Source organism: Vigna umbellata, chromosome 3 (genome assembly GCF_029865625.1).
Source record: "Vigna umbellata cultivar VRB3 chromosome 3, Vumbellata_1.0, whole genome shotgun sequence".
NCBI lineage: Eukaryota > Viridiplantae > Streptophyta > Magnoliopsida > Fabales > Fabaceae > Vigna > Vigna umbellata.
Window position 1 is genome coordinate 22478126 of NC_142167.1, and position 26828 is coordinate 22504953.

Consider the following 26828-nt stretch of genomic DNA (forward strand, 5'->3'; position numbering starts at 1 on the left):
GTTCAATGGAAAGATACAATAACAATAAAATCTCAGTCTAATCACGTAAAAGATTATATTATTTTTCATCTATCTTAAAGTAATGATTTATTCTTTTATTTTTATATAATATTCTATTTTTTCATTTTTATCTAATATAAAATTTTGATTCAGATTTAAATTTTTAACAAAAATGTTTTCACATCTTTCAAATATAAAGTAAAAAGAAGTAAAAAGTTAATGAAATGATTTAAACTGACTTGATTTTAAAATATATTAATACTTAATTAAGTAAAAATAAAAGAATATGACTAAATATAATAAATCAAATTATATTAACTAAGTCAAATTAATTTTTATAAACTTTGTATGTAATTGCTTATCTCTGAGTAAGAACGAACGGTGGGTATGAGTGCAAGTATAAGAAAGATAAAGTGAAACCGGGCACAGAGAACAAAAATGGTCAAATAAATAAGTGTCAACATGTGACGTCAATAGCATGTACAAGAGTCAAATGATGGCAGCTTTTATCACGTTCACGCTATCATTCCTATTAAAGTAATTCTCCGACCCATTTTCTCTTTATTATCTTTTTTAATTTTACTTTTCTTTTACTTACTCCAACACTTTAATCAATTAATAAAAAACATGCTGGCTAAAAACAATTTAAAAAATTAATAAATAAAAAACACATTATTCATTAGGAGAACTAATCATTATGATAAAAAAAACATTGTCCACGTCATCTACTAAGAATTAAAATAGAAAATATATACTAGCTTAACCTTTGTTATCTAAATACAAAATTATATTTTTATTAAATTTTTTAATAAGTATTATTTTAATAAAAACATAAATTCACCAAACATATTAATTTTTTAAATACAATTAATATTATTAAAAAATACTCATTTTATAACACTTAATTCCACATATATCATGATAAAAAAAACCCTTTCTAAAGAAGAGAAAACAGTCATTAAAATTTCCTTATTCATCCAGAATTCACTGTATATAAACAGTAATAAAAGTATCTTTATAAAATATAATAATTATAATTTGTTTATAAAATATAATAATTATAAATTGTGGTGAGTTTTAAATGGTTGAGGTGTGTTGAACCAAAGGTTCATTACTAGCTACCTAACTAGTTTCTATGTTTGACTCCATTAATAAATGAAAAGTTATCAAACACCAACTTCTTAGCTTTTCAAACACAATTATGGTCAAAAATATTTATATTTCCAACTTTCACCAACTTTTTATCCCAAAAGCCACAATTGCAAACTACACCTTTTGCACATCAATTTCCAATATAAAATAATCTTTAATACTAACAATTAACAAAGGAAAATTTTAATTTCTAATAAATTCCAGCTTAATAGTGTTGTTTAATAAAAAAATAATTCTTTTAGTACATTGGGATGTCAGAAATTGTTTTTCTTTACTATATTATTGTATTGTTTTTTAACTTTTAAAAGTTGAAATAAAAAATAACAATTTTAATTCAATATATTTTAAACTAAAATCAAATCAAAACAACATAATTTTATTATAATTTTGTTAAAGAAAATTACATTATAATAAAAAAAGATAAAAAAAGCCGTCACAAATTAGTGTATAACAAAATTAAACAAAAATTCAGTAAATTCAACTAAATTGAGTTTGATTTAACAACTACTGCATGCATCAACTGCTCTTATTCATGACATTATTGTTTTGATTGAATATGAAATGAAAGACACATGAGAGTTACACGTGTCAGACAACGAACGGTGCAGGAATAGGAAACACACAGAATTGGTGAATCCATCACACGGAATTCAAATCACCCCAACCAAAATAGTACAAAGTACAAACAAGTCAAGTGCCTTTCTATTTTTATAATACCACTAAAATGCGCTTGATATGCGCAGTGCGCACCTCACTGTTCCATTTCGCTTTCCCACCTCTTCACGCATGAGGGTGCGTTGTGCGCACTTTGCGTATGGAAGTCCAACTCCTTCTTCTTTTTTTTTCTTCTCTCTCTTCAGTAGTTAAACTGCGTTGACTGAGATAAATCCTTCACTTTTTTCGGTTCTTTCCTTTTTCCCATTCTCTTCTCTTTATTATTTAACATCGCCGCACCGCCACCATTCGCCTGAATATCTTCACCGGTAACTTGTTCCGATCACTGCGCTTATTTTTACGTTATCGATTTTTCTTCTTGTTTCCCTTGTAAGCACCTTCTCTGTTTCGTTATCGTTATTGAACTAGGGTTTCCGAAACCCTAGCTATTGTTGTTGTTGCTATCACTGCTCCATGAGTCTGGGACGAACCTTGTTGGAGTTATTCAGATTCACCTGGTTGAGATAAACGAAGCGATTTTAGACTGTGTTTTGGTGATTTTTTGAGTATGAAGAGATTGAGGTCGAGCGATGATCTTCACTCGTACGGCGGCGAGAAGAATAGCAATGGTTGCAAGGATTCCAGTAATCTCAACCGTTCGTTTTCGTCGGCGCAGCGGAGTTTCTATTACAAGCCCGATAATGCGCGCAAGGGTTTGGTCTCATCTTCGTCGTCCCGGTACGAGAGGGATCGGGCAGTTGAGGAGGACCGGGAGGGCTCGAGGGTGGTTCGGAAGCGATCTGAGCACGATTTCGAGGGATTTGATCGGAGGAAAGGGTTCGATCGGTACAGAGAGAGTGATCGGAGTTTGATGCACCGGTCGGAGAGTTTCTGCAGCGGTGGGTCGCGGAGGGATCAGTTTCCGAAGGGTTTTCGGTCGGAGAGGGAGCGGTCGCGTAGGGAGGGGAGTGTGTCGTCTTGGCGGAGAGGGTTGAAGGATTTGGATGAAAGGGAGAGGGTGGTGCGTTCGCCCAAGGGTTTGAGGGATGTGAAGTCTCCGTCTTGGTCCAAGGATTCTGTTTCGGAGAGCGAGCAATCTAAGAAGAGATCTTCTTCTCCCAGACCCTTCAGAGAGGGTAATTCCAACAAGTCTAAGTCTAAGTCTCCCACTTGGTCTAAGGATTCTGTTTCGGAGAGCGAGCAGTCCAAGAGTGTTGAGGTGAAGAAAGCTGAAGAGGAGTTATTGCAGCAGGTTCAGAGTGGGAGTAGTAGTGAGATGGAAGAAGGGGAGCTTGAACCTGAGCCCCAAACGGAAATGGTTGCTCCTGCGAGTGAAGACTTGCCCCCATCTGTTACTTTGGAGACTGATGAGAGGCAAGTTCAGAAGAATGAATGCCACACCAATGATGATGACAATGATGCTTTGATGGATGAGAGACAGGAGTTGTCGACTAAGGAAGAGGTGAAACCTAATGAGGAGGTTGGTTTTGAGGTTAAGGATGCAGAGAAAGAGGCTGATGAGATGCCGGATGTCCAGGAGGATCCGACTGAGAAAATGGCTGTTACTGAAGCTGAACTTGGTTCTGTGGGGAATGGTGATGACGATAAAAAAGAGCAGTGTTTGGAAGTCGGTGCTGGGTGCGAGGAGGAAACAAAGAAGGGTGGGGATGTGGAGAAGGAGAAGCTGGTGTTGAATGAAGTCGAGTCTAAAGAGGACAAGGATGTAGATCTCGGAACCGGCACGGATGTTGTCAAACCTGAGTTAAATGACGGAGTGTCAACAGAAAATGAAGTCCCCAAGGAAGTGGACAGAGAATTGACGATGGAGGGTGTGGCCAACAAGGTGAAGGATAAGGGGAAAGGAATTTCTGTTGCCCTTGCACCTCCTACTGATGTTGCTCATTCTTCGGATGATGGCTTGTGGATGGAGAGAGGATCGATGGACCTCCCAACGTGTTCTGTTGATGTTATAGAAGGTCCAAGCACAAGGGGATTTGAGTTGTTCTCCAGATCTCCTGTTAGGAAAGTGGAGAAAGTGGACCACTCGGTTCTCAACAAGCAGAAGTATGACTTGGAGCAGCTTGATCTTACTCTTAGCTTGCCAAATGTTTTGTTACCTATTGGTGCTCATGAGACTGGAGCTCATGAAACAACATCACAAGCCCCTGGATCCCCCTCTCAAGCACGGAGTGTGCAGTCTTTAAGCAATACATTTTGCACCAACTCAGATGGTTTTCCTGCATCAATGTCCCTTTCAGGTTCCCAATCATTTTATCATAATCCAAGCTGTTCGTTGACAAAGAACTCAGTGGACTATGAACAGTCAGTTGGCAGTCGCCCTTTGTTCCAGGGAATAGATCAAGTTTCCCAGGGGTGTTGGCAAGGTCAGTCTCAGAGTGATCCCAAACAGAAAGAAGTTCCGTTTGGTCAAAGAACCTCGGTTAATGGAAATGGCTCCCTTTTCCAGTCTCAGGCATCATGGGGTGTTTTAGACAGTCAAGCTGTGAAGGGTCAACATTCCAGAGTTCTAGAAGGAAGTTCAAAAGTTGCTGGTGGACTTGATAGGCAATTGAGTTTTCACAAGCAGTTTTCAGGGCAGTCAAGACGCCATGATGATGTCAGATCTCCGCCACAGAGTGTTGGGTCTCATGATATTGGATCAAATTACAGCTTTGAGAAAAAGAGGGAGGTTAGAGACAGGAGTAGTGGTAGTCTGTATCGAACTACCAGCCAGAAGGAACAAGAACAACTTACGATGGGTGGAGCTGATTTTGTTGAGACAATCATTGCAAGAATTGTTTCTGAACCTGTTCATGCAATGTCCAGAAAATTTCATGAAATGACAGGACAGTCCATAGCATGTCTGAAGGAGGGTATTCGTGAAATCATGCTCAATGCTGATAAGCACGGGCAGATACTTGCTTTCCAAAAAGTTCTTCAGAACAGGTCTGATGTAATCTTGGATGTTCTATTGAAGTGCCATCGAGTGCAACTGGAAATTTTGGTTGCTTTGAAAACTGGTTTAACTCATTTCCTCCACCTAGACAGCAGCATTTCGTCTTCTGAGTTGGCTCAAATTTTTCTGAACTCAAGGTGTAAGAATCTTTCATGTCGAAGTCAGTTACCTGTAGATGAATGTGATTGCAAGGTTTGTGCGCAGAAGAATGGTTTTTGCAGGGAATGTATGTGCCTTGTGTGTTCTAAGTTTGACAATGCCTCAAATACATGTAGCTGGGTGGGATGTGATGTTTGCCTTCATTGGTGCCATACTGACTGTGGATTACGGGAATCTTATATTAGAAATGGGCATGGGACAAAAGGGATGGCTGAAATGCAGTTTCACTGCATTGCTTGTGACCATCCTTCTGAGATGTTTGGCTTTGTCAAGGAGGTGTTTCATAATTTTGCAAAAGAATGGTCTGTTGAAGCCCTTTGCAGAGAGCTTGAATATGTGAAGAGAATATTTTCTGGCAGCAAGGATATGAGAGGGAGACAGTTGCATGAAATTGCAGAGCAAATGCTGCCGAGGCTGGCAAATAAGTCAAATCTTCCTGAGGTTTTGAGGCACATCATGTCTTTCCTTTCGGGTAAGACAAATTTTTTCCATGATTACACACTTGTCTGTTCTGTTTTATTTCTGTAGGCTAAATTTTGCTGTATGTAAAATGTTCGCATTAAGCTCTCATTCATGTACACGGAAAAATTATTTGATGAGTGAACTGCTTGTGCTAACTTGCAGTTAACTAGTAGTAATTTAGGAAATCTGATATTGATTACACGTGAATCAAGATACTCAGACTTTCCAGACTTTGTTCCGAATTGTTTGTGTTAAATTTTTCGAATCAATGCTGAAGGACTTGTCACCTGTACTCCAATTTCTATAATAATTAAAACTAGGATAAATAATATGAAGCATTACTTTCTTTGCATTATTGAATGAAATATTTATTGTTACTGAAAGTCATCCTTTCTATCGGAATGACAGTGATGAAAATATATTAATTGTGAGATTTTGAATACTTTTGACTAAAACAATCTTACGTTATTAAATTTTATTTTTGTACAAGTAAAAGATTCTAAGTATGAGTAGTTTATTTTTGCTGCAGCAAGTCATGCTGTTTAACCTGGTATGTTTGGAATTTGCGGAAATCATTTTGTACTGAATGTAAAACCTGGGAAAATGTGATGGTGTTATAGATATGAGATCTGTGCAAAATTTAAGATAAGATATTACAGATATTGGGTCATGCTATTTCCTAAATTTTATTTTGTTGAGCATTGATTTTCTTGAGGTTTTGCGTAACTAGTTTTTGTGTAAGGTGAACTGTAAGGGCGTGTATTTAAATGTGATATGGTCATTGCAGATGGTGATTCTTCCAAATTAGCCATGACAGCAAACTTTCCTGGGAAGGAGCAGATTAAAGAAAACAATGGAGTAGCAGGGCCTAGCCAGGAAGCAGCAGCTTGGATGAAGTCTATTTATTCAGAAAAACCACCTCTGTTAGAAAGGCCTGTGAATATCCTTCCTACCTTTGACCAGAATGATAAAAGAACACTTGCGCAAGAGTTGCAGATGAGTAGCATCCAGAAGGACTACTGTTTTGACGAATTGGAGAGTGTAGTAAAAATTAAACAGGCAGAGGCTAAAATGTTTCAATCACGTGCTGATGATGCTAGAAGAGAAGCTGAAGGGTTGAAGCGCATTGCCCTTGCAAAGAATGAGAAAATTGAGGAAGAATATGCCAATCGAATTGCCAAGTTGCGATTGACTGAGACTGATGAAATTCGTAAACAAAAATTTGAAGAAGCCCAAGCATTAGAGAGGGCACATATGGAGTATTTAAACATGAAAAGGAGAATGGAGACAGACATTAAAGATCTGTTATCCAAAATGGAAGCTACTAAGATGAGCCTTGCCATGTGATCAGATAAAAAAAAAATCTAGAGTAGTACTTTCAGGTAAATGTATTATGCCCCATCCTGAAATTTGTAGGTTCTGATGCCACCATATTTGTGTGAGCTACTTTAGTCCTGATCCTTAGTTGTATCTATTTGTTGTTGTAGTTCATTTTGTTTTTAAGCTGCTAACCAAAACCTGTAGAGTCATCACAGCAGTTATTAGTCTTATGAAACAATATCAGTTATGAAAGCAAGTTAAATAGATTATCATCCAAATGCACTTACAACAATGTCTAGCATGATGTAGATGGGTTTGCTGTACAGACTCTTTTATACTGAGTGTCAGCAAACGAGATTATGAAATTATAACATTGGTGACTATTTTACCTTCAATGTACTCATCACTTCATTAATGTTGTATCTAGTCAAATGATGATTTCATGTTTATCCCTGCCCCAGGGCAAAACATCCCTTTCTGATGTTTCATGTTCATGGTAGTTGCGCAGGTCTTTTCTTAACCTGAGAAAATTCATTGCTTAATCAGTAGACAGGTACTTGTTTGGATACAGGTTACAATAAGTGCTTTTTGGAGTTTTTCTTATTTATTGGAAGTGTGATGTTTTTTTTTCAGCGGAGAAACTTTCAAAAGTTCTTTTAACATTGTATTCAAACAGGTTCGTATCATCGTCCCAGCCGGCAATCCTCTTTGAGATTATGAAATTATTATTCTTTTACAAGTTTACAACTGACGACTTACTGTGGTTATTAAACAAATAATTTTTTATATTTGAAAAAAAGAAGATAAGGAAAATTTACTTCTAGGAATTATATTGGTTATTAAAAAAACTGAATTTTTGTATTTTTGGAAAAGATAATGAAAGATAAAATTAATGAATGAAGATGATTTTAAAAATTGAGTATTAACCTTTTATTATTTCCATCCTGTAAATTCTATGTTAACAAAAGGAGGAAAAAGAATCAGGAATAGTTCTCTGGAAATTCCTAGTTTTAATACAATTAATCGTTTATTTAGTGTCAATTATATTCGATTGACCGTGAATAAAAATGTGAAATTTAAATTAAACTATGGATTCTATCTTATCATAAAGTTAAATATCTGCTACTTTGTTTTATCTTTCGACAGATTGAATTGCTTTATAAGATTTTCAGGTTGACAAAACGCAGTAGTTGTTGAAAAACTTCTATTTAAATAAACTTTTGTGTAATTGTTTTATTTATTTATATTTTTAAAGTATCATCGAGAAATTTATCCTAATAAGCTCGTTCTTATTTTAAGCATTTTGACGAAGATGGATTTTCTTTATGATATTTTAAATTGATTCTCCACTCATTCTTTTTCTACGCATCTGAAACAGAAAAAAACATTACACTAATAATATTTTAAGTGTGATATTTTAAAGATACATTTTGTTCTGTAAATTCAAAAGAAGGTTCACAAACATGTTCAAACTTTTCAAAAACTTGATATATTTCTCTTTAGTTTTTAGAAAGAAAGATTTCCCCAACTAAAATACAACAAAGTCCACAAAAGAAGACCAAAGAATGAAATAAAACTTTCTTATTCACCTTCTCCACGCAACCGTCCACGCTAGATGTTAAGTTTGTGGACAAGAATTTAGGGTTTATTAAAATTATTCCTATCATATCTAATACTCTTACCTTATAACCAAATACATGTTTTAAAATAGAAAATATTTTAAATATATAATAATTATTTTTAAAATAAAAAAATTAAATTATATTTGATTCCGACTCCTAAACATGTAAAACTATTAAATATGATAAGAACAAAAATATTTTTTTTATAATTATAATACTCATTTTGATTTACATATTAGCATATATTCCATAATTATATTCAGGTATTCTAATTTTGTGTGAAAAATTATTGTAATAGGTAAATGTTGAGGAAAATAAGTTTACGGGTTGAATCAATTGAATTTATGGAAGTAGGATTTAATGTTTTAGTTAAAATACAAATGGCAAAAAAAATGATTGTACTTTGTAAGAATTGAAAATTGCCATAATAGTTAAATTAAAAAAATATATTTAAAAACTATGAATATATATAAGTAGGGTTAAATATGTTTTTAGTCCCTAAACTATTGAGTACAATTTGGTCCTCATTTTGGTTTTAGTCCTCATTTGTTGCTAAATGAGGACCAATTTTTTAAACAGTGTTTAGTTTTCGAGGACTAAAACGAACGTTTTCGAAAAGAATAAGGACCAAATTGTACCCTACTTTGAAACAGGGACGAAAACCAGAAACGGTCAATAGTTTAGGGACTAAAAACATATTTAATCCTATATCAGTACAATACAAATATAATTATCATCTTTAAAAGTAATTAAAAATGATAATGCCTTAAAAATATTTTTGATTTGAATTTACAATACTTCTTCAACTATTTTTAGTATACTCGAAACACGGTTTAATTGATTACAAAGATTCTAAAAATCTAAATTCATATGGAAGTGAAGATAATGAGAGAGTTTCGATAAAAAAAAAACATATATCTTATTTATTTTAATTTTAAATTACGAATACATTTTTCAACCAATACGAGTATAGATCAGTTATGATAAGAGACTTTTCATTGTAAAATGTTGTTCATAATGAAATTAACATCGACAAAACCAATTTTTCTTTTCATAATTTCCCCATAATTAAAAAAAAAGGAATAATTTTATTTGTCTTCTTAATAATTACAAGCAAAAATAAAATAAAATGAATGATATAAACAGAACACAGAGGTTTCGTGAGAAGCCACCTTCACCCTCCTTAAATGCCAAACACGTGCAAAAATTAATTAATATTCACGAGTGTCATTAATTAAATTATTATGAGAAGGAGATAATACAATTTTTTAAACCACTTTTTTAATTAAATTTTTTATAAAACTTTTTTTTTACTAAATAGAGATGGAGAAGGATAAGTTATTGATTTTTTAAATAAATTTAATCAATAGAAAATATAAAATGTGTAAAAAAAATGTGTTCATAACATTTTTCAGAATTATCTTATACATTTATTTTGAAAATTTGAATATCAAAACCTTTTTTCCTCTATTTTTCTTCTTTACTATATATATAACTTAATTTTTATGTATATTTAGATGTAATATATTATTTATTAATAGGTTGTCAGATTCACGATACTGTGTAAGTCTTTCTCTGAACATATATAAAAAATAACTGGCTTTTAAACACAATTTAAGAACATTATCTAAATAATAACATAAGGATATTATTTTAAAATTGCAGTCTTTCAGTGGGAAGAAATGGCATTATACGATATTAAAATAAAAACATTATAGGATAATACAAAAGTAAAAATGGTAAAAATATATTTTTAATCATTTGATTTTATATGAGATAATATTAAATAAAAGTGCATTTTTTAGGAAATAAAAGTAGCATTTTATTAATTAATTAATTAAATTTAAAATTACCTTAATTAATTGATAAGAGATGCATGTGGTGGTGCCGTGGTACCTTAATTTGCAATGATTAAAATAATAATTCTTAGGGCCAAACCAGATGCCTGTAGCAGGAGTTACGGAGAAAAACTAGGTTTGAAAAGTCAACGATTAAATTAATATCATAGTTTTAATACAATTTTTTACTTGTTTAACATTTTAAAAATAATAATAAGCTTAAATATCATCATCTATAATAATAAGATTAATCCCACATCATCTTAATGTCATATAATATTTATATTCGTATATTACTCTCTTCAAAATTTAAAAGAAAAACACTAAATTAAACCAAGAATATTAAAGTAATATTGAACTGTATAAAGATGTTGAATATTTTATTTAATAAACAAAAATATTATTAATGAAATTCCGAATTATTCAGAGGACTGCTAGAATGCCCATGTTAGTATTTTTAATATATTATTAACATACTAGAGTGCTTGGTCATGAAAATAAAATTTATTACAAAAATAAAATTTCTTAGTACTTATTTCAGTAATTAAAACATTGAATAAATTTTGCTAAATGTTTTTTGTTTTTTACTTTCTTGACACACTTTCAAATCCAATTTTAACTACATTCCATTGGCATCTTCTTCAATATTTTAAATTACATTATTGGTTTAATTAAATTTCAACTTATTTGTAAATTGAGTTATTATTTGTTTTTTCTGGTTTATTAAAAATACTAAAAATATTTATATTTTTCAATCGAGTATTAATGTTTAATTCTTTCGTTAATTAAGTGACATGATTATCTATTATAATAAAAATAGAAATCAATATGATTATTTCTTTATTCAACACATTTTCAATAAAAATAATCTGTTTTGTTACATTAATTAACTGCATTACCATTCTTATATTAACCACATGCAAATTTCTTAATATGTAGATATATATAAACAATATGATCGAGTAAGAAATCAACCATGTTACCCAATTAACAAAAGAAAAATTAAATAATAAAAGTTCAACTGAAAAATATAAAAAATTTAAGTATTCAGTAAATTAAGAAAATTTAACAGGCAATTAAATTAATAGAAAATATTCAAAATTAGGAGTGTCTTGAAAACTTGATTAAGCTTCTATTTTATATGACAAAACAAACTTGCAACTCACTGCACAGATTGAAAAAGCATGGAAAGAGGCGAATTGTTAGCAATGTGTGGTCTGCTGTTACACCATAAAAGGGAGTAGAGTTCCATCTTCTGATCTTGCACACTGAAACTCTTCTCTTCCTTACCAACACCACTTCTTGCACAGTCACATTTGCTTGTTTAGGTGCTGAGAATGTCAGTGACATTCATATTCACACTTTCTGTTGCCATACTATCTGCTGCTTCAGCCTTTGCAGCAGTTCAACACAGGTCACCAGAAGGTAATGTAATGCTCTCTGATTACAAAATTGTATCATATGTGCAACTGTGCTATGATTCTTATACTGTCACGTGTTGTTGAAAGTTTCACGTATACCACAGATAAGATCAATGTAGAACATATAAGTGAGTGCAAAACTTATCTTAAAAGTCAGTTTTTTGGAGTTGAATTAGACTCAAAATCTACTTCTTAACTTATAGTTTTCACATGTATTAACATTTTGTGCTTGTTTTTCTGTTTTCTGATAGTCTACTTGCAGAATGGTAACTTTGAGGAGAAACCAGACCCCAGATACCTCAAGAAAACTAGACTCATTGGGAAATATGCTCTTCCAAAATGGGAGATCAATGGTCATGTTGAGTATGTGTCAGGAGGGCCACAACCTGGAGGCATGTATTTCCCAGTTAGTGATGGAGTGCATGCTGTGAGGCTTGGAAATGAGGCTTCAATCTCACAAACTGTGAGGGTTAAGCCTGGGAAATGGTATGCTGTAATTGTAGGAGCATCAAGGACTTGTGCTCAAGATGAGATGTTAAGGATCTCAGTGCCTCCACACTCTGGAGATGTTCCTTTGCAGACCCTTTATAGCCTCAATGGTGATGTTATTGCTTGGGGATTCAGGGCCATTTCTTCTGTTACAAAAGTGATTTTCCATAACCCTGGAATTCAAGAAGATCCTTCATGTGGTCCACTGTTGGATGCTGTTGCTATTGCTCGGTTCAACCCTCCAAAGCCTACAAGAGGTAATCAAACGTATCACATTACTTATATGATATTGATTGTTGGAAATCTAAGTGTGAGTTCAAGTCTAACGTTAGATCTTTTATATGGTTAAACTCATATTTCATTGGTATTGTGTATTTCGGTGAACATCTTTCTCGATAAACCCAATTAGTTTGATGCATAGAAAAAATTGATACAATTTTTAATTTGTGAATGTTCTTTATTTGGGAGTTGGTTTTGGTTATTGGGGTATCTAATAAGATTACATACAATTTGGTCTGTTGCAGATAATTTGGTTAAAAATGGTGGCTTTGAAGAGGGTCCATTCCCTATTTTCAACTCTTCAAACGGTGTTCTGCTACCTCCCAAACAAGAAGATCCTGTGTCTCCACTACCTGGTTGGATGATTGAATCCATCAAAGCCGTGAAGTTCATAGACTCAAAGCATTTCAGTGTCCCACTTGGACATGGAGCAATAGAGCTTATAGCAGGCAGGGAAAGTGTCATTGCCCAAATTCTCAGAACAGATCCCAACAAAGTCTACAACATGAAGTTCGCAGTTGGAGACGCCAAAAATGCTTGTCATGGATCGATGATGGTTGAAGCATTTGCAGCAAAAGATACCCTCAAAGTTGCCTTCAAATCGGAAGGAAAAGGAAAATTCAAGACTGTGAGCTTCAAGTTCAGAGCAATTGAAAACAGAACCAGAATAACATTCTACAGCTCTTTCTACCATACAAGAATTCACGACTATGGATCTCTTTGTGGCCCTGTTATTGATCAAGTTATAGTGTCTCCTGTTGCCTAAGCACTGTTTCTGCCAAACATAGTAATAATTCAGATTTTGCATTGTATGTGGAGATGAAAAATATTGTACCAGTCTTGCGACTGAATTTGTCCCTTCCTTTTCTTCCTGTAATACAAGTGAATGAGATCAAAATCTATGTTCACCACAAACCTTGATAAAATAATGTTTTGGCGTTTGTATTTCCTCAAATAGGATACTTGCTTCTGACCAGTTGCATAGCTTTGTGTTGGAAATGTAACTCAGATTAAGTAAAAATTAGAAAATTGAATAACATATAAGAAAGAAGATGTATAAACTCATTGTCTTTTTTATGTCGGATGTGATGTGAATTTCTTATATGTTTTTCAAAAAGGATCCCATTAATTATATCAGGATCAAAAGTTTATTTAATAATTGGATTAAATGAGTACATTATGGTATCGAAAGTCTTCTTGACGAAGTATTTATAAGTGTGTCCCTTATTTTTAATCAAAGGCAGAGTTTATATCACAACAGTTCATTCAAAACTTCCTAATTTGGCGTTCATTTGTTCAGTAACTTAGCTAAGAATACATGGATGTACAACGTTCTCTTTGAATATTTACCAGCACATTTCCACCTAAAAAATAAGAATGAACCTCCTCAACTCTCAATCATAATCTCACATTATGATTTCTGGCAACACTTTAGATGTTAATTGCTATTGGGGTGTTTCATTTTGTAATATGAACACAGCACAACAACTATAATATTTTCCTTTTCATGCATTCCTAAACTATCAAATGGGATCGCAGATGCATGTGCTAAGGCATCAATAACATGGCATTAGCATCAAACACCAGTGCTACAAATATTTTATTTTATGCACACTTCACAAAACATAAGACTCATCGTAAAGGAAGTACGGAAAGATCTTAAATGCGTACTTGTGACCAAGCATGTGATCAAAGAAACACAAAGTTAGATCCAAGAAAGACATCTCATATTCTTGAATAGTTTAGATACAGTCAAATGAATATATGGATAGATAAATGAATCTATGTATTTATAAGTCATTCCCCATGTTCTGCTAATTAAAGAAGAACAAAAAAGTAGAATTGCATGTGGAATTTGTCACCATGAACTGCACAGCGAGGTCTATATCAGGTTTCTCTGTGTCACTGCTAAAATAATCCATCTGGTTTAATGTTTATTGATCAAGAGCTAACATAAAAAAAAAGGTGATGATTGAGTTAACATCAAACTAACTTGAACTATAATTGATACAGAAAGATATGGTACAAAGTGGGTCACATGAATAGTTACCATACCCCTAAAAAAGTAGGCAAATTTCACTTATCTTATCACTGTTTACAACTATGTGCAATTATTTCGTCCAAATTCCTATTGCCTTCAAATCTCATCATCACCCACATGAATTCGGGAAATGCATCTAAAATTTTAACTGCAAAATCATATGCAGATACCTAAGCAAAGAGTAAACCGAATGAATCAAGAGCAGAACAAACTCTTGGTATGTTCTGCCAGCATTCCAAAGTCTCATGAAACAATCAGAAATTTTCATATTCAGCTTCTTTTCATATGTCTCTACCTACATAACATAATCACTGGGATAGGCAATGATTTTGATCAGTACTTAATACTCAGTACACAAGAACATTTCAAAAGTTTACCAGTTGACAACAGATCTACTAAGGGAATGGTGTTCCATGAAAAAATCTAGTTAACTATATCACAAGCTATTTGTCGACAAAGAAGAATAACAATCTTTCATTACACTCATAGTTGAGTACATGATCCAAACTTTCGGTGCCAACCCTCAAGCCGTTTAAAAATAGGCGAGGGACAGCAACCAAAATTCACACCAGTTGGTAACCTTAACCAATTTGTGAACCGAACTAATTATCAAGGAAAGACACACTTGTTTCAGCTCAATAAAATTGTTGTCCAAAACAAGGTCAGATAATTACAACGATGGTTGCAAAGCAGAGAAGCGAATCAAGTACCCAACTTCTGGGACTCAACTCAAACGGGTCAAACTTCAAGTTCTTTTCCCATGATCAACCGACACCGTAAGCAACCCGTTTCAAAGACTCAATTTTTCCACCATGTGCTCAGAAAATTCTTCAACCCAACCTCAATCACGCACGACAGAACCCGTTTCATTCTTGAACCAGACCCTCCACTTTCCCACACCCCTTTTTGTGATTCCTCCTCTGCTCGAGTGTGGTAAAAGCAATAACGTGATGCGAGGGTGCCCACAAGGAAAAATTCGAAATTTCGATGCCTGCATAGCTTAAAGTGAAGCATCTAATCGGAGATAGCATGGTCGTGCCAGCAGAGGAGCATGGCTATGCAGCGTCCGAATATGTAGAAGCGCGTTTTCTGCTGCTTCGCCACCATATAGCACCGTTTTCGAAGGCTCGTTTTCCGGCAAGGTTGAGAGAGAGGCATGGTCAGGTACGATGAATGAATGAAACTGAAACCTCAGATGGTGTTCGCACTTTGCAGGGAATGCCACATTAACATAACCATCTCTTACTTGGTTTTATAGAACGTGTTGGGGTCCACTCGGTGGTTCAGTAATACTCAATTTTTCTCTTTTGATCTTCAACTTGTTTCTGGGCCCGCTTTTCAACGTTAATGTCGATATTCACCATGCATTATGCTCTGATTTTCATGTCACCATCGTACGCTGGTATCATATACCTTACGCGTATGAAAATAAAGCAACCAATTTCAAACCCTGTTTTAACAAAGATACCTTTTGGTCATCACTATTTTATATAAATTGACGAAAAAGAAATATGGAATCTTTTATAAAAAAAAAGATAAATTGAATTAATGAAACATTTTATCCAAACGAAACTTTAATTTCAGTTAAAAAACAGCAGTAGTTATAATCATAGTTAAAAAAAATGATATTAAATCTAATTTCATTCGATAAAATTATTGATTTTATCTCTAATTAGTATAGGATTTTCAACACACTTTCTCCTGTGAAAGATATATATATCTCGTGTGAGACTAAATATTAACAAGTGATCTGATTGCGGTAAAACAATATATCTAACAAATAACAAATATCCTTAGTATAGACTTTAACTATAATTCTAATAACATGTTAAAATGTTGATTTAAAATCTCATAAAATTGGTTTGTAAAAGATTTATACTCGCTTATATATAATTGGTCTTAATCAATGTAAATCTTTCAATACTTTCAATATGCTCTCTCACGCCGAGATATATATCTCGAACATAAGACTAAATATTAATGAATGATCTGATAGCTGTGAAATAATATGTCTAACAAACAACAAATATTGTTAGGATAAATTCTAACTATAGTTCTGATACAATGTTAAGTTGATTTAAACTTAACTCAATCCCACAATATCGATTTGTAAACTAAGATTTACTATCGCTTATATAATTAATCTTAGTTTATATAAGACTTTTAATACTGTGTACAATGAATCAATGGAAGACAACGTTGTCATTTGAAATATAAAAAAGGAAGTAAAAGAAAAATTTGCATGCGTTTTATTACACAAATTGAGTTCATAGGAATCTAGAAGGACAAAGAAAAGAATACAAGATGGTCAAAAAGAGAGAGAGAGAGGAGAAAGTTGTATGGATGACAAGGACGATTCCATAAGCAATTAGAAAGAATGGATAAATGAAAAATGAGGAGTATATGGGGTTATGTTTATTTCACAGAATAATAGAATAGAATAATGGATGGTGTTAGGAAATTTCCATTGTATATACACCTCCCCAGCCAAACCAGGTGGCATTATCGTCGTTATACATATATCCAATCACGTTTTTTCTAAACAGCAAATAAAAGAAGAAGAATAGAACTTTGACTGTAGCAACTATGAGATGCAAGTCCAGTTTGTGGCCACTGCTCACTTTGGCGGCACAAAACAATATGTCGGCTACTTCATTCGAGATAAGATTGAATTATTGAATATGCCTGGTCACCCTCAGGACCCTTGCAAAATAGAAGACTGAATATTGGCCTAAAATAAATTATTATGCCCAGTTCAACTTTATTTATTTTTTATCAGTGTATGAATGCAAGTGTGAAATCTCTCACCTTAATCAAATCGAGTAACCTATGAATAACAAGAACATGAAAAAACTTAACATCTTAAGATTTTAAATCCAGTGTGGTGTTTTTTTTTTTTTAATTAACCTCTTCAGATTTTATTCATGGTTACATATTTTTTAGTGTTTGCTTTCCTTTAATTATCACAATTTTGGATACATAAAATCTTAAGTTATTAGTATTTTATATAGTTTTTTATCATATGATTCATGACTATAACTAACACGTGTATATATATTATATATATAAACCCACTATATATAAAACCACTGTTATTTCTTTAATGGACTCGGTGAGGCTTCTAGAGTTTACCCAAATTAAATTCCATAGTGACGACTGTGTATTAGTCTGACAGCCCAAAATATTTACTAATCTCATTAGGTGGCCATTTTCTTGTCTGTGTTTGATTTTGTGTTAGTTGGTGAAAGAGACAGCTAATTTTGTTTGGTTTCGCAAAAGAGAAAAAAAGACTCATAATTAAAGAAAAAACATTATCTCCTTTTGTTAAAGTAAACTAAAAATTTAAAATTTTGTAGATAATTTGTTAGTTAAACTTGATCCATCAGCCGGTGTTTGCCTGCGGATTCGTGTATGTTTGCTCGACAAGTTTTCTCTAAGAGAAAGATGTGGTACAGAAATCCATGCATTTATTAAGATGTCCAAATCTTAGAAAGGTGATCAAACTTTTAATGCTGTTCCTTGTACTTTAAAACTCGGAGCTTATATCCTGTCACAAATAGGTTTTATCATTACATGGCTTCACAATTGAAGATAAGAAAGCAAACATTGGTTTGTACAGTAACTTTCATTCTACGTAGTTTATGATAATTTTCCTTTTCTTTTGCTATTATCCAATAGTTATTTACACAATTTTCTCAGTCCCGTGATTTAGTAACAGGTTAATTCTTCCCAACTAGTTATAGTTGTTGGCATATAAGTAACAAGTCAACCAGCTATCCTTTTTTTTGCTACTATCTAATAGCGACTACACATTTACACAATATTATTCTAGTCCCATGAATTAACAGGTCAAGTCTCTTCAACCAGTGATCGACCCTAGGTCCTGCAAAAAAGGAACAGTAAATCAAATTATCAGCAGAGAGCCAGAGGAAAACGAAACAGATATACATGAAGCTAAAACAAGTACCAAAAACATAGGTTAGTTTGATCAACATCAATAGACAAGATGTAAACATTACTGTTTTTGGTGATAATATTTGTCCAGCAGCATCTCTGAATACTCTCCAAAAGTAAGGGCAGAATTTGATGGAATAAGCTGGAAAAGAAATGATAAAAATTCAGCCCATAAGCTCGTTTTTGACATTAGAAACAAGGATTACCTCATTTAATATAAAGGAAGCAGCAGGTTCAGGCCGTATCATCAACATACCGAGATTATACCAGGCAGAATTCTAACATCACAGATTTCAAAGTGAGATGGATTCGTAGTTACTAAATGGTTATGTAAAAAACCATACTTTTTGGGTGGAACCCTGAAATGTTATTGCCTAGCATGCCACATATGATGTTGCAAAAGTCACTCCCTTTTCTTTTCTTTCTTTTAATGTCATCTTTTACTTATTCAAATCTCATGGTAAGTTATTTCATGCTAAATGTGAAGAATTATCACGAGCTCAAGAATAATACATACCTCTTTATGAATGCGAACTTCCTCGGGGAAATTGAGTTTTTCATCCCTGTAAAGCATAATTAATGACACATTATTATAGAACTGATCACTGACCTGAGATTTCCCTAATGTTCTTTCTACAGAAGATAGCTCCTGACATAATTTAAGCAACAGAACAGTCCAGCATTATTGTTCAGACTTGGAGAGCATACCAGTCCGGTTGCATGAATAATGCAAATGTCGAGCGCTCAATGCCAGAAGACTTCTCCCCCTTGGGAGCCTAAAAGTATCATAGCATTCACATTTTATTACAAAAAACTGCTTATGGAAACTGAACAAAAAAAGGAAATACTTGAGTTAAAGAAATTGCATTTGGTGATAGATGCCAAATATTAGGGAAACACTAGGCAAAGTTCTTTAAAAATTTGTATATAAATATTAATGAATTAATCAATAAATATTTGACATCAAACTTATTACTACGCTTTTTTTTTTGTTACATCATGGACATTAAGCACGTATCTGTCTATGTAAGATTGAGTAGATCTCCAAGCAAACTAAGAAAATGCTATCTAACATTCAAACTACCAGCATCCCATAACTTCGTAAATAAATGGAAAACAAACAGGAACACTTTCTTCTAAAATGAACTTTATAAAGCATTATTCAGAATATTGAAAATCACTGAAGAATAAGAACATCAGGAGAGATAATTATGACATCAACAATTAGCATGTGTACAAGCTATCAGTGATGCAAAGCATAAAGACAGAAGAGGGAATATACGAAACAACTTCGACGGGATGACCATGACATATTCTACAAGTCTATTAAATATGTATGTCATTGGAATTTCTAAATTACCTGAACACAATGAGGTGTTGCACAAAGATAACTTCCAGAAAGTATTTCAGTGGTTTCACCAATTTGGTATGCTATATCATCTACTCCGAAGACAACCTATAATATTGAAAAAACAATGACTAAATGCATTATACTCATTCACGAAAAGTCTAAGCTTCAAATTTGCAATAATTCAAGCAATGATTTTATTATTTTTTAAGTTAAGGAATACTTCTAGCAGCCACGTGTTACAAACTTTTTCATTATATTCTGTCATATGAATTGACATATTTATCTACCAAAGGAAATGTTTCTAGCAATATACTCTTTTGAACATGACATTATTGGATGAAATTCGTGAGTTCCTAAATCATCGAAGTCACTCATACTTCCTGTTAAAGAGTGATTTACCGGCATCTCCCTATCTAAACTTGCATCATCCTTATCTAAAGCATCTGAATCCACTTCACAAAAAATTCCAATCCAAAATCACTCAACACTGTCAGAAGAAAGGATAAATTTCACCAACACTTACCTGCCCAGAAAGGACGGGTTCTTCACATTGAGAGAAAGATTAACCAGGAACCAGTATTAATGTTGCAATTATGTAATTTTTTAATAATTATGTAATTTTCTAGCAATATACTCTTTTGAACATGACATTATTGGATGAAATTCGTGAGTTACTAAATCATCGAAGTCACTCATACGTCTTATTAAAGAGTGATTTACCGGCATTTCCCTATCTAAAATTGCACCATCCCTATCTAAAGCATCTGAATCCACTTCACAAAAAAATTCCAATCCAAAATCACTCAACAATGTCAGAAGAAAGGATAAATTTCACCAACACTTAACTGCCCAGAAAGGACGGGTTCTTCACATTGAGAGAAAGATTAACCAGGAATCAGTATTAATTAATGTTGCAATTATGTTTTTTAATAATTTATATATCTAATGTTACTTGTAATTCTAGAAGAATTTATACTTTGACAATTTGATCACTTCTTGTTCGAATATAGAGGCCAGCAGCACTATCAGGGCAAGACATTTCTACACCATCTTTCGTAAACATACCACAAGTTAGACCTACATATTGAATTGAAATGAAAATTAGGCAAATGATAGCATCTGAAGAACTATAATATTGTTACTCTTTGCAACAATTTAATTTATTAATGTCCACGAACTTCTCCAGTTAAGTTTAACTAGGAAGATAAGGTATAAAAAGTTAATCTTACACTGAATGAAAAAAATGAGAGCACAACACATTTCCTATAACAATAAACATATAATCAACCTGTCAGTGAACCATGGTCAGTATGCCATCCACACCATGATGACAAAGAGTTACCATCTGGATCTCTGTTAAACATTTGTAACTCGTTAATATATATTCATGCATATGAACATGTACAACTAGAAATGTCTGTGCTGTTCAGGTATATATACTTATATTATACTTATTAAACTTTAGAACTAAAATATACTCTAAACAGCATTTTGAAGTGAGCTGAAAAGCTTTACGGTTCCAGGCTATACATAGAAAGAAATGTTATGCCCTTTAAACAGCCATCAAAATATAAGTGTTCCTCCTAGCATCACATTCAATCTCCTTCACAACTTTTAAGTATAGAAAATGTTTACTCTAGCATGAAGATTGTACCTCAATTATCCCAGTCTTTTGAGAATTCGAGACATGATGATAATTTTATTAGATGTCCAACCTCTACTAGAACCCTATAATCAGGGTTTAAACTAAAATAAGGATACCAAATAGCCAGTGAGATTGATTTAGTGATGAGGGGTTTTAGTAGGATTAAATAGGATCATAAATTCAAACCACATAGATACTTTTATGTAAAAGAAAAAACCAACATAATGTTTTTTTAATGTGATATCATTCTAGTTCAAATGATTTTGAAATAATAAAACCATAATCTAATTACAATATTAATATTAAAACAATTTAAGGTTTACCATTGTCTTGACTTTAATGTCACCAATTAGAAAAAAATACTAGAGAACACTATCTATGACAGAAATCTTATAACAAGCAAGGAGACAATTTACGACATATTTACCCTTGTTGGGAAGGAAAATAATATAGCAAACGTCCTTTGTGACAGCGGGAGCGACGAAGTATTGATTCCAGACCTTCATCCTTACGAGTTTTCATCCCTCTCGATACTGACAAATTGTTTGAGTGTGACAATGTATTAGGACAGAAATAGAAGTGAAAACAAAAGTACAATGGGTTGTTATGAGCACAAAAAGAAATGGTGAGTGACAATTGCCATGACAGTGTGAGGTGAGGTTGCCCTCCACTTACATACTCTTTTTAGGCTCCCCTCCACTAGCATACTCTTTTTGTGGCTCTATCTCTAATGGAAGGGGGGTTTGGGTCCCTTTACGCCCAACGTTATTTTGCATGTAAATGGATAACACTGTGATATGTGACCCTTTTATTAGATCTACGTTCAAGGATGACTCCTAGCTTAGAGAGCAATGCGAGTGAGGGAAAAAGGAATAAAATGCTTTGAGGTAAATTACGTCTACTACTGCTAAAATGAAACAGTATTATATCCTTTAAAACAATTCCATGAGATATCAGGGGATAAAAATCAAATCCTGTTATTTTCAAGAAAGAATTTCTATACCAGATTATTTTTTATGCCATGTAAAACCTCTAAGAGCTTCTATATTATTATAAATAAGTCACTTAAACTAGCGAAAAAAAAAATCTTTACTTGATTCCAAAATAGGACTGAAAATTAACTTTACAAGGAATAAATAAGCAAAAAAGTAGTCGGACTTCCCACAGGCAGCTATTGGAATAAAATAGAAAGCCTGGTGAATACCATAGACCATTCAAGTCTAAAGCCAAATAAAATAGTGCTTCCTGTCTTACCATATTGATCACAGTGATATGCCAACATCAATCCGACATCAAATATCAGCATGCCAAGTGCTTTGAAAGCTACACGTTGAGAATAAATAAATGATGAACTGCAACCAATCACTTTAGCATCAAGAAAAAATAAACCAAGACAATTTATTATCATCCACTAACGTAATCATAGTTTGGAAGAAGTACGAATATCAGGTTAATTTTAGTTCAGAATAATTTAATCATCTATCCTGAAACGATGAAAAGACTATAAGAAAATTACAAAGGAAATGTTGGTGAGAACACGTTAGGAAGCACTCAGCTGCTCAAGACGATAAATAAGAAACCAATTATTGGTTGGAAATATTTTAACCAAGAATTCCATTTTAGTAATTTTCAAGACATTAACTCTGTCAAACATGAAATATTCTTTCAATAAGTGTAAATTACGCTAATTAATGTTTCCAGCATCTACAGTAGACCTGTAAAGAGTCGCAAAAAACAGACAATAGGTACATGCAGAATGAAACAACAAAAGTTGATTGCTGCATTCGCAAAGGCATAACTTATCATCGTGTAAAAATACAGGAAAAAAAATTATCTATAAACACAGCAATATATATCTCCACAAATTAGGTAAACAGAATCAGTTCAGGTTCAGGGCCTACCCACTTCAAGTTCCGGTAAAGTGTTCCTAGGCCATATATTTGATCCACAATATGATGGATACCTGCAGAAAACACAAATCCAAGGAAATGCGCATGATCATAGACAGAGAGATTCAGAGAGAACAACACAATATAATATAAATGCCACTAAGAAAGTAAGAAGGATAAGATGACAATAAAAACGTAAACCACAATGGTTCTATATGATAAATAAGAACCTGTTGACTGAGGTGATAACTCAGTATAATTCTGTAATAAATTATGTCAATGCCACATCTAAAAGAATAATAATTGAATTATAATATCTTAAATTTCGATTTAGATTTAATTCAATTCTACAAAACTGGTTTGTAAAGTGAAGAGTTGTCTCTTAATTATATACTGTATCTTAACATTATCTGTATTATGTTTTCCCCAATAAACCTCTTCACGTCCAGCATTATGGCGGGTGACTCCTTTAATACATCTTGGGTACTATTATAGAATTGGGATTTGGACTTAACTCAATATGAAGATCGTTCCAACTCATATACTGATGTTTTGCCCCTATCTCTCTAACCAATATTAGACTTAAGTTTTTTCCAATGTAATAAATATGAAAAAAAATGAAAAATCTGTGATGTTTTCATCTATCATTACCGTTGTAGCAAAGAAGTCTCTGTTGTAGGTGTATCAAGTATGGGATTGGCGTAGAAAGATCCCTTTAATATATCTGCACTCCAGGAATAAAAGAAGTAGATAACAAAAATAGACATACTTAATGCATGCATGCAAGCAACTAGACACCAGAATTCCCAAATTCACGGATACAAATTAAATAATATCATTAGTATCATATAGTTTAATTTACTAACTAGAATTATAGATCAGATTTTAATTTTATTAAGAACTTTAACACAACAATCATTACTTTCTTTTGTCACTTCCAGAGCATGTCTTCCTTTCCTTTTGATGCTGTAACCCATACAAGTGGAAATCATAATTTATGTGTAGAATGATCAAATTATATTTCAACAATCTAACATCCTGATTCCAGAAAGCAATTGTAACAATTTCTCCAATGGGCACAGTAACTACAGCAATAACTTTGACAAATCTGTGTGGGATTCTAATTCAAAGCATCTGATCGGTAATCAACCAATCTGGTCTCCATAGAAAACCATTCTGTGCAGAATAAAGCACATTTTCTCAACATCTAAGTATCAACCAGAGTTGAAACACCAGAGACCATAGCAATAAACAAAATTTAACCCATAAAAAAATTCAAGGCTTCAAAGAGAAACGACCAAAAATTACTATGTCAAACAGATGAAAGAGGTACCTGGCTTCCCTGACTCGAGTTTCTCTTTCCCATGACTCCAACCAAAATTGTACCTATGAATTAAAGGTGGATAGAAACGGCATAAGTTATTTGCCACCACAGAAAGCTATGGCCACAGGGCCTTGAACTAACGGCAGAAGAAAACATATGTAATGCAAATGAACGAAGCAGAAAATGCAATGCAAAGTGAATATTTAGTAGTAAGAAGTCTTAAATACAGATAAGTTACCTACTGTTAGGATCTTCAAGATCCTCCTTTACTTCTTTGGGAAGTTTCGCCAATCTGACCAAAAGTTCAAGATATGTTATCATCAACAAAAACATCATCTTCTAGTGGTCTCCTTGAATGATTTAAAACTAGTGCGCCTGGAATATTTGTAGTGACATCATCTCAAAGCACAAACCTTGGTGCAAGTTGCAATAGATTTCTGCGCAGTGAAGGGTATCCTGGAACCTGTAATCAATTTCAATAAAATAATTATGACAGCACAAATTGTAATGCAGGCAGAAATTCAACACACAGGATTTGCCAGCTCCAGAGATGCTACATCATTTTTTATCATCATCACTATGAAGGAAAAAAATTATGTTTATGACAATAACTGGACATAGCATAACCCCATTCCCAATTTATAACAGAAGAAACAACTATATAAACTAGTATAGGGGCTTTGTACAAAAAAATCAGTTTCGGAAGTAAGTGCTACTACACTACATTGTTCAATGAAAAAAAAATAATAACTGTAACAGTTGGTAAACTGTACTACAGACACAGCTTTCAGTTACTGTTGTTTCAGTTTATGATCTTTTACAGACTTGGTTCAACTGTACATCCAAACATCATCAACAATTAAATCTGTTAAGAGCAACTTCAGAAATCAACGAATTATAACCCCTCCCCATAAGAAAAACAGAGGATTAAACACAAAGAGTGATTATATTTGAAACAAGTTTAATTACTCATTTAGTTCGTATACCATTTTAATCTCTATACACACACTTTTTAATTCATCTTAATCCTTGCGCACCAAAATTGTAAAAACCAAATCGGATAATAAAAAGTGCACGTGTAAAGACAAAAATGACTAGTTTCCAGGAATATGGGTTAATATAAACATTTTGTAGGAACTAAACCAGCGATTAAAACTGAAAAATGTGAACAAACACGTGAAACAGTAGCGCATACATCAGAGACGGATAGAATCCCCAACCCATTGGGTCCAAAGCCTTCTTCAATCTTCAACGACAAGTCAGCGTTCTTATCCTGTTACAACGGAGTGAGAACATCAACAATCAAACAAACACACGGCACTGTACAAAAACAAAGACAGAGCCATCAGCGAACAAAGCAAGGCATTACAATAACAGAGGATCAAACAAATATCATACGAATGATAGTAATATTTTAAAGCTGAAAGCCACTTGAACGTCGATTGCGGTCTCTAAAAATTCACACAAACATGGAAAACGAAAACAAAGAACATGAAGGATAGAGAGAGAAACAGATACTTGGAGTTGAAAGAATGAAATAGACGTAGTGGTGAGGGTGGGAAAGGAGGTTTCGGAGGAACGAGACATGGCGTAGCGGGGAACGACAGCGTTTTGAGAAATTGGTTGGGGGAAGCGAAAGAGGGTCCGCGTCTGCATGCTCATGGGACTTTCTTTTGATTTCAAATGAGAACAACCTTTCAAATTGAGTAGAAGAAGAGAAGACCCAAAAGGGTAGTCACATTATTATTTAAATAAATTACTCTTATTTTCTTGTATACGTTATTTATTAAAGTATTTTCCATACTTTTTTAGGAAGAAAAAGTACTTTTTACATGAATTTATAATTAAAATGAATCCAGACATACATGTCAAAAACATGAATTATTTTTCGTACAAGAAAAAATAATAATGTACATAATTTCTTATCCTAACTTTTAGCGTACCTATGTAATTGTCAATACATGCAAAAGTCATCTTCACACTTCCATTATTCTATCTCCCTACTTTAGCGGATTTCCATATGAACACAATTTAAAACAATTTTGGTTTAATTATTTAAAAAATGTATGCCAGCAGAAATATATATATATAAAGGTTAACTACAGTGTAGAAAAGATCTTAAAATTTAACTACTGGTAAAATAAGTTAACTGATGAAAAAGATGGGTTATAATTTTAGAAGCAATAGTATTTTCATTGTTTTTGTTTTAGGTGGATTTTAGGTCAATTTTAGTGATTAGAAAATAATCTAATGTTAAAGTGAATCTATAGTT

The 26828-nt window shown here is 33.1% G+C and overlaps 3 protein-coding genes across 3 annotated transcripts; 2 read left to right on the forward strand and 1 right to left on the reverse strand.

The window, feature by feature from the left end:
• Nucleotides 1–2051: 2051 nt before the first annotated feature.
• Nucleotides 2052–7098, forward strand: LOC148201947 (protein OBERON 4-like). The gene is made up of 2 exons (XM_088109328.1): nucleotides 2052–5393; nucleotides 6171–7098. The coding sequence occupies exons 1-2, from the start codon at nucleotides 2375–2377 to the stop codon at nucleotides 6728–6730; spliced, it is 3579 nt and encodes a 1192-aa protein (XP_087965454.1). The 5' UTR covers nucleotides 2052–2374; the 3' UTR covers nucleotides 6731–7098.
• A 4164-nt stretch (nucleotides 7099–11262) lies between these two features.
• LOC148201948 (protein TEEBE-like) lies at nucleotides 11263–13118 on the forward strand. Its single transcript, XM_088110285.1, has 3 exons — nucleotides 11263–11588; nucleotides 11836–12330; nucleotides 12598–13118. The coding sequence occupies exons 1-3, from the start codon at nucleotides 11501–11503 to the stop codon at nucleotides 13116–13118; spliced, it is 1104 nt and encodes a 367-aa protein (XP_087966411.1). The 5' UTR covers nucleotides 11263–11500.
• Nucleotides 13119–17978: 4860 nt separating this feature from the next.
• On the reverse strand, nucleotides 17979–26273 carry LOC148201949 (uncharacterized). The gene is made up of 16 exons (XM_088110930.1): nucleotides 26075–26273; nucleotides 25752–25829; nucleotides 24970–25019; nucleotides 24795–24848; nucleotides 24566–24618; nucleotides 23884–23956; nucleotides 23245–23306; nucleotides 22598–22666; nucleotides 21771–21876; nucleotides 20987–21051; nucleotides 20675–20775; nucleotides 19708–19803; nucleotides 19056–19123; nucleotides 18865–18910; nucleotides 18413–18489; nucleotides 17979–18276 (listed from the first exon to the last, which is right to left on the reverse strand). Exons 1-16 carry the CDS (start codon nucleotides 26216–26218, stop codon nucleotides 18270–18272), a joined length of 1149 nt encoding a protein of 382 aa, XP_087967056.1. The 5' UTR covers nucleotides 26219–26273; the 3' UTR covers nucleotides 17979–18269.
• Nucleotides 26274–26828: the final 555 nt, after the last annotated feature.

What these genes read in the sequence shown, in the direction of transcription:
- LOC148201947 (XM_088109328.1), top strand. Translation starts at nt 2,375, where the DNA reads ATGAAGAGATTGAGGTCGAGCGATGATCTTCACTCGTACGGCGGCGAG. An exon ending in CATCATGTCTTTCCTTTCGG is followed by an intron (nt 5,394 to 6,170) that starts GTAAGACAAATT and finishes TGGTCATTGCAG; the next exon opens with ATGGTGATTCTTCCAAATTA.
- LOC148201948 (XM_088110285.1), top strand. Translation starts at nt 11,501, where the DNA reads ATGTCAGTGACATTCATATTCACACTTTCTGTTGCCATACTATCTGCT. An exon ending in TCAACACAGGTCACCAGAAG is followed by an intron (nt 11,589 to 11,835) that starts GTAATGTAATGC and finishes GTTTTCTGATAG; the next exon opens with TCTACTTGCAGAATGGTAAC. An exon ending in CCCTCCAAAGCCTACAAGAG is followed by an intron (nt 12,331 to 12,597) that starts GTAATCAAACGT and finishes GGTCTGTTGCAG; the next exon opens with ATAATTTGGTTAAAAATGGT.
- LOC148201949 (XM_088110930.1), bottom strand. Translation starts at nt 26,218, where the DNA reads ATGAGCATGCAGACGCGGACCCTCTTTCGCTTCCCCCAACCAATTTCT. An exon ending in ACTCGAGTCAGGGAAGCCAG is followed by an intron (nt 23,957 to 24,565) that starts GTACCTCTTTCA and finishes CCTGGAGTGCAG; the next exon opens with ATATATTAAAGGGATCTTTC. An exon ending in TTATTCATGCAACCGGACTG is followed by an intron (nt 18,911 to 19,055) that starts GTATGCTCTCCA and finishes TATGCTTTACAG; the next exon opens with GGATGAAAAACTCAATTTCC.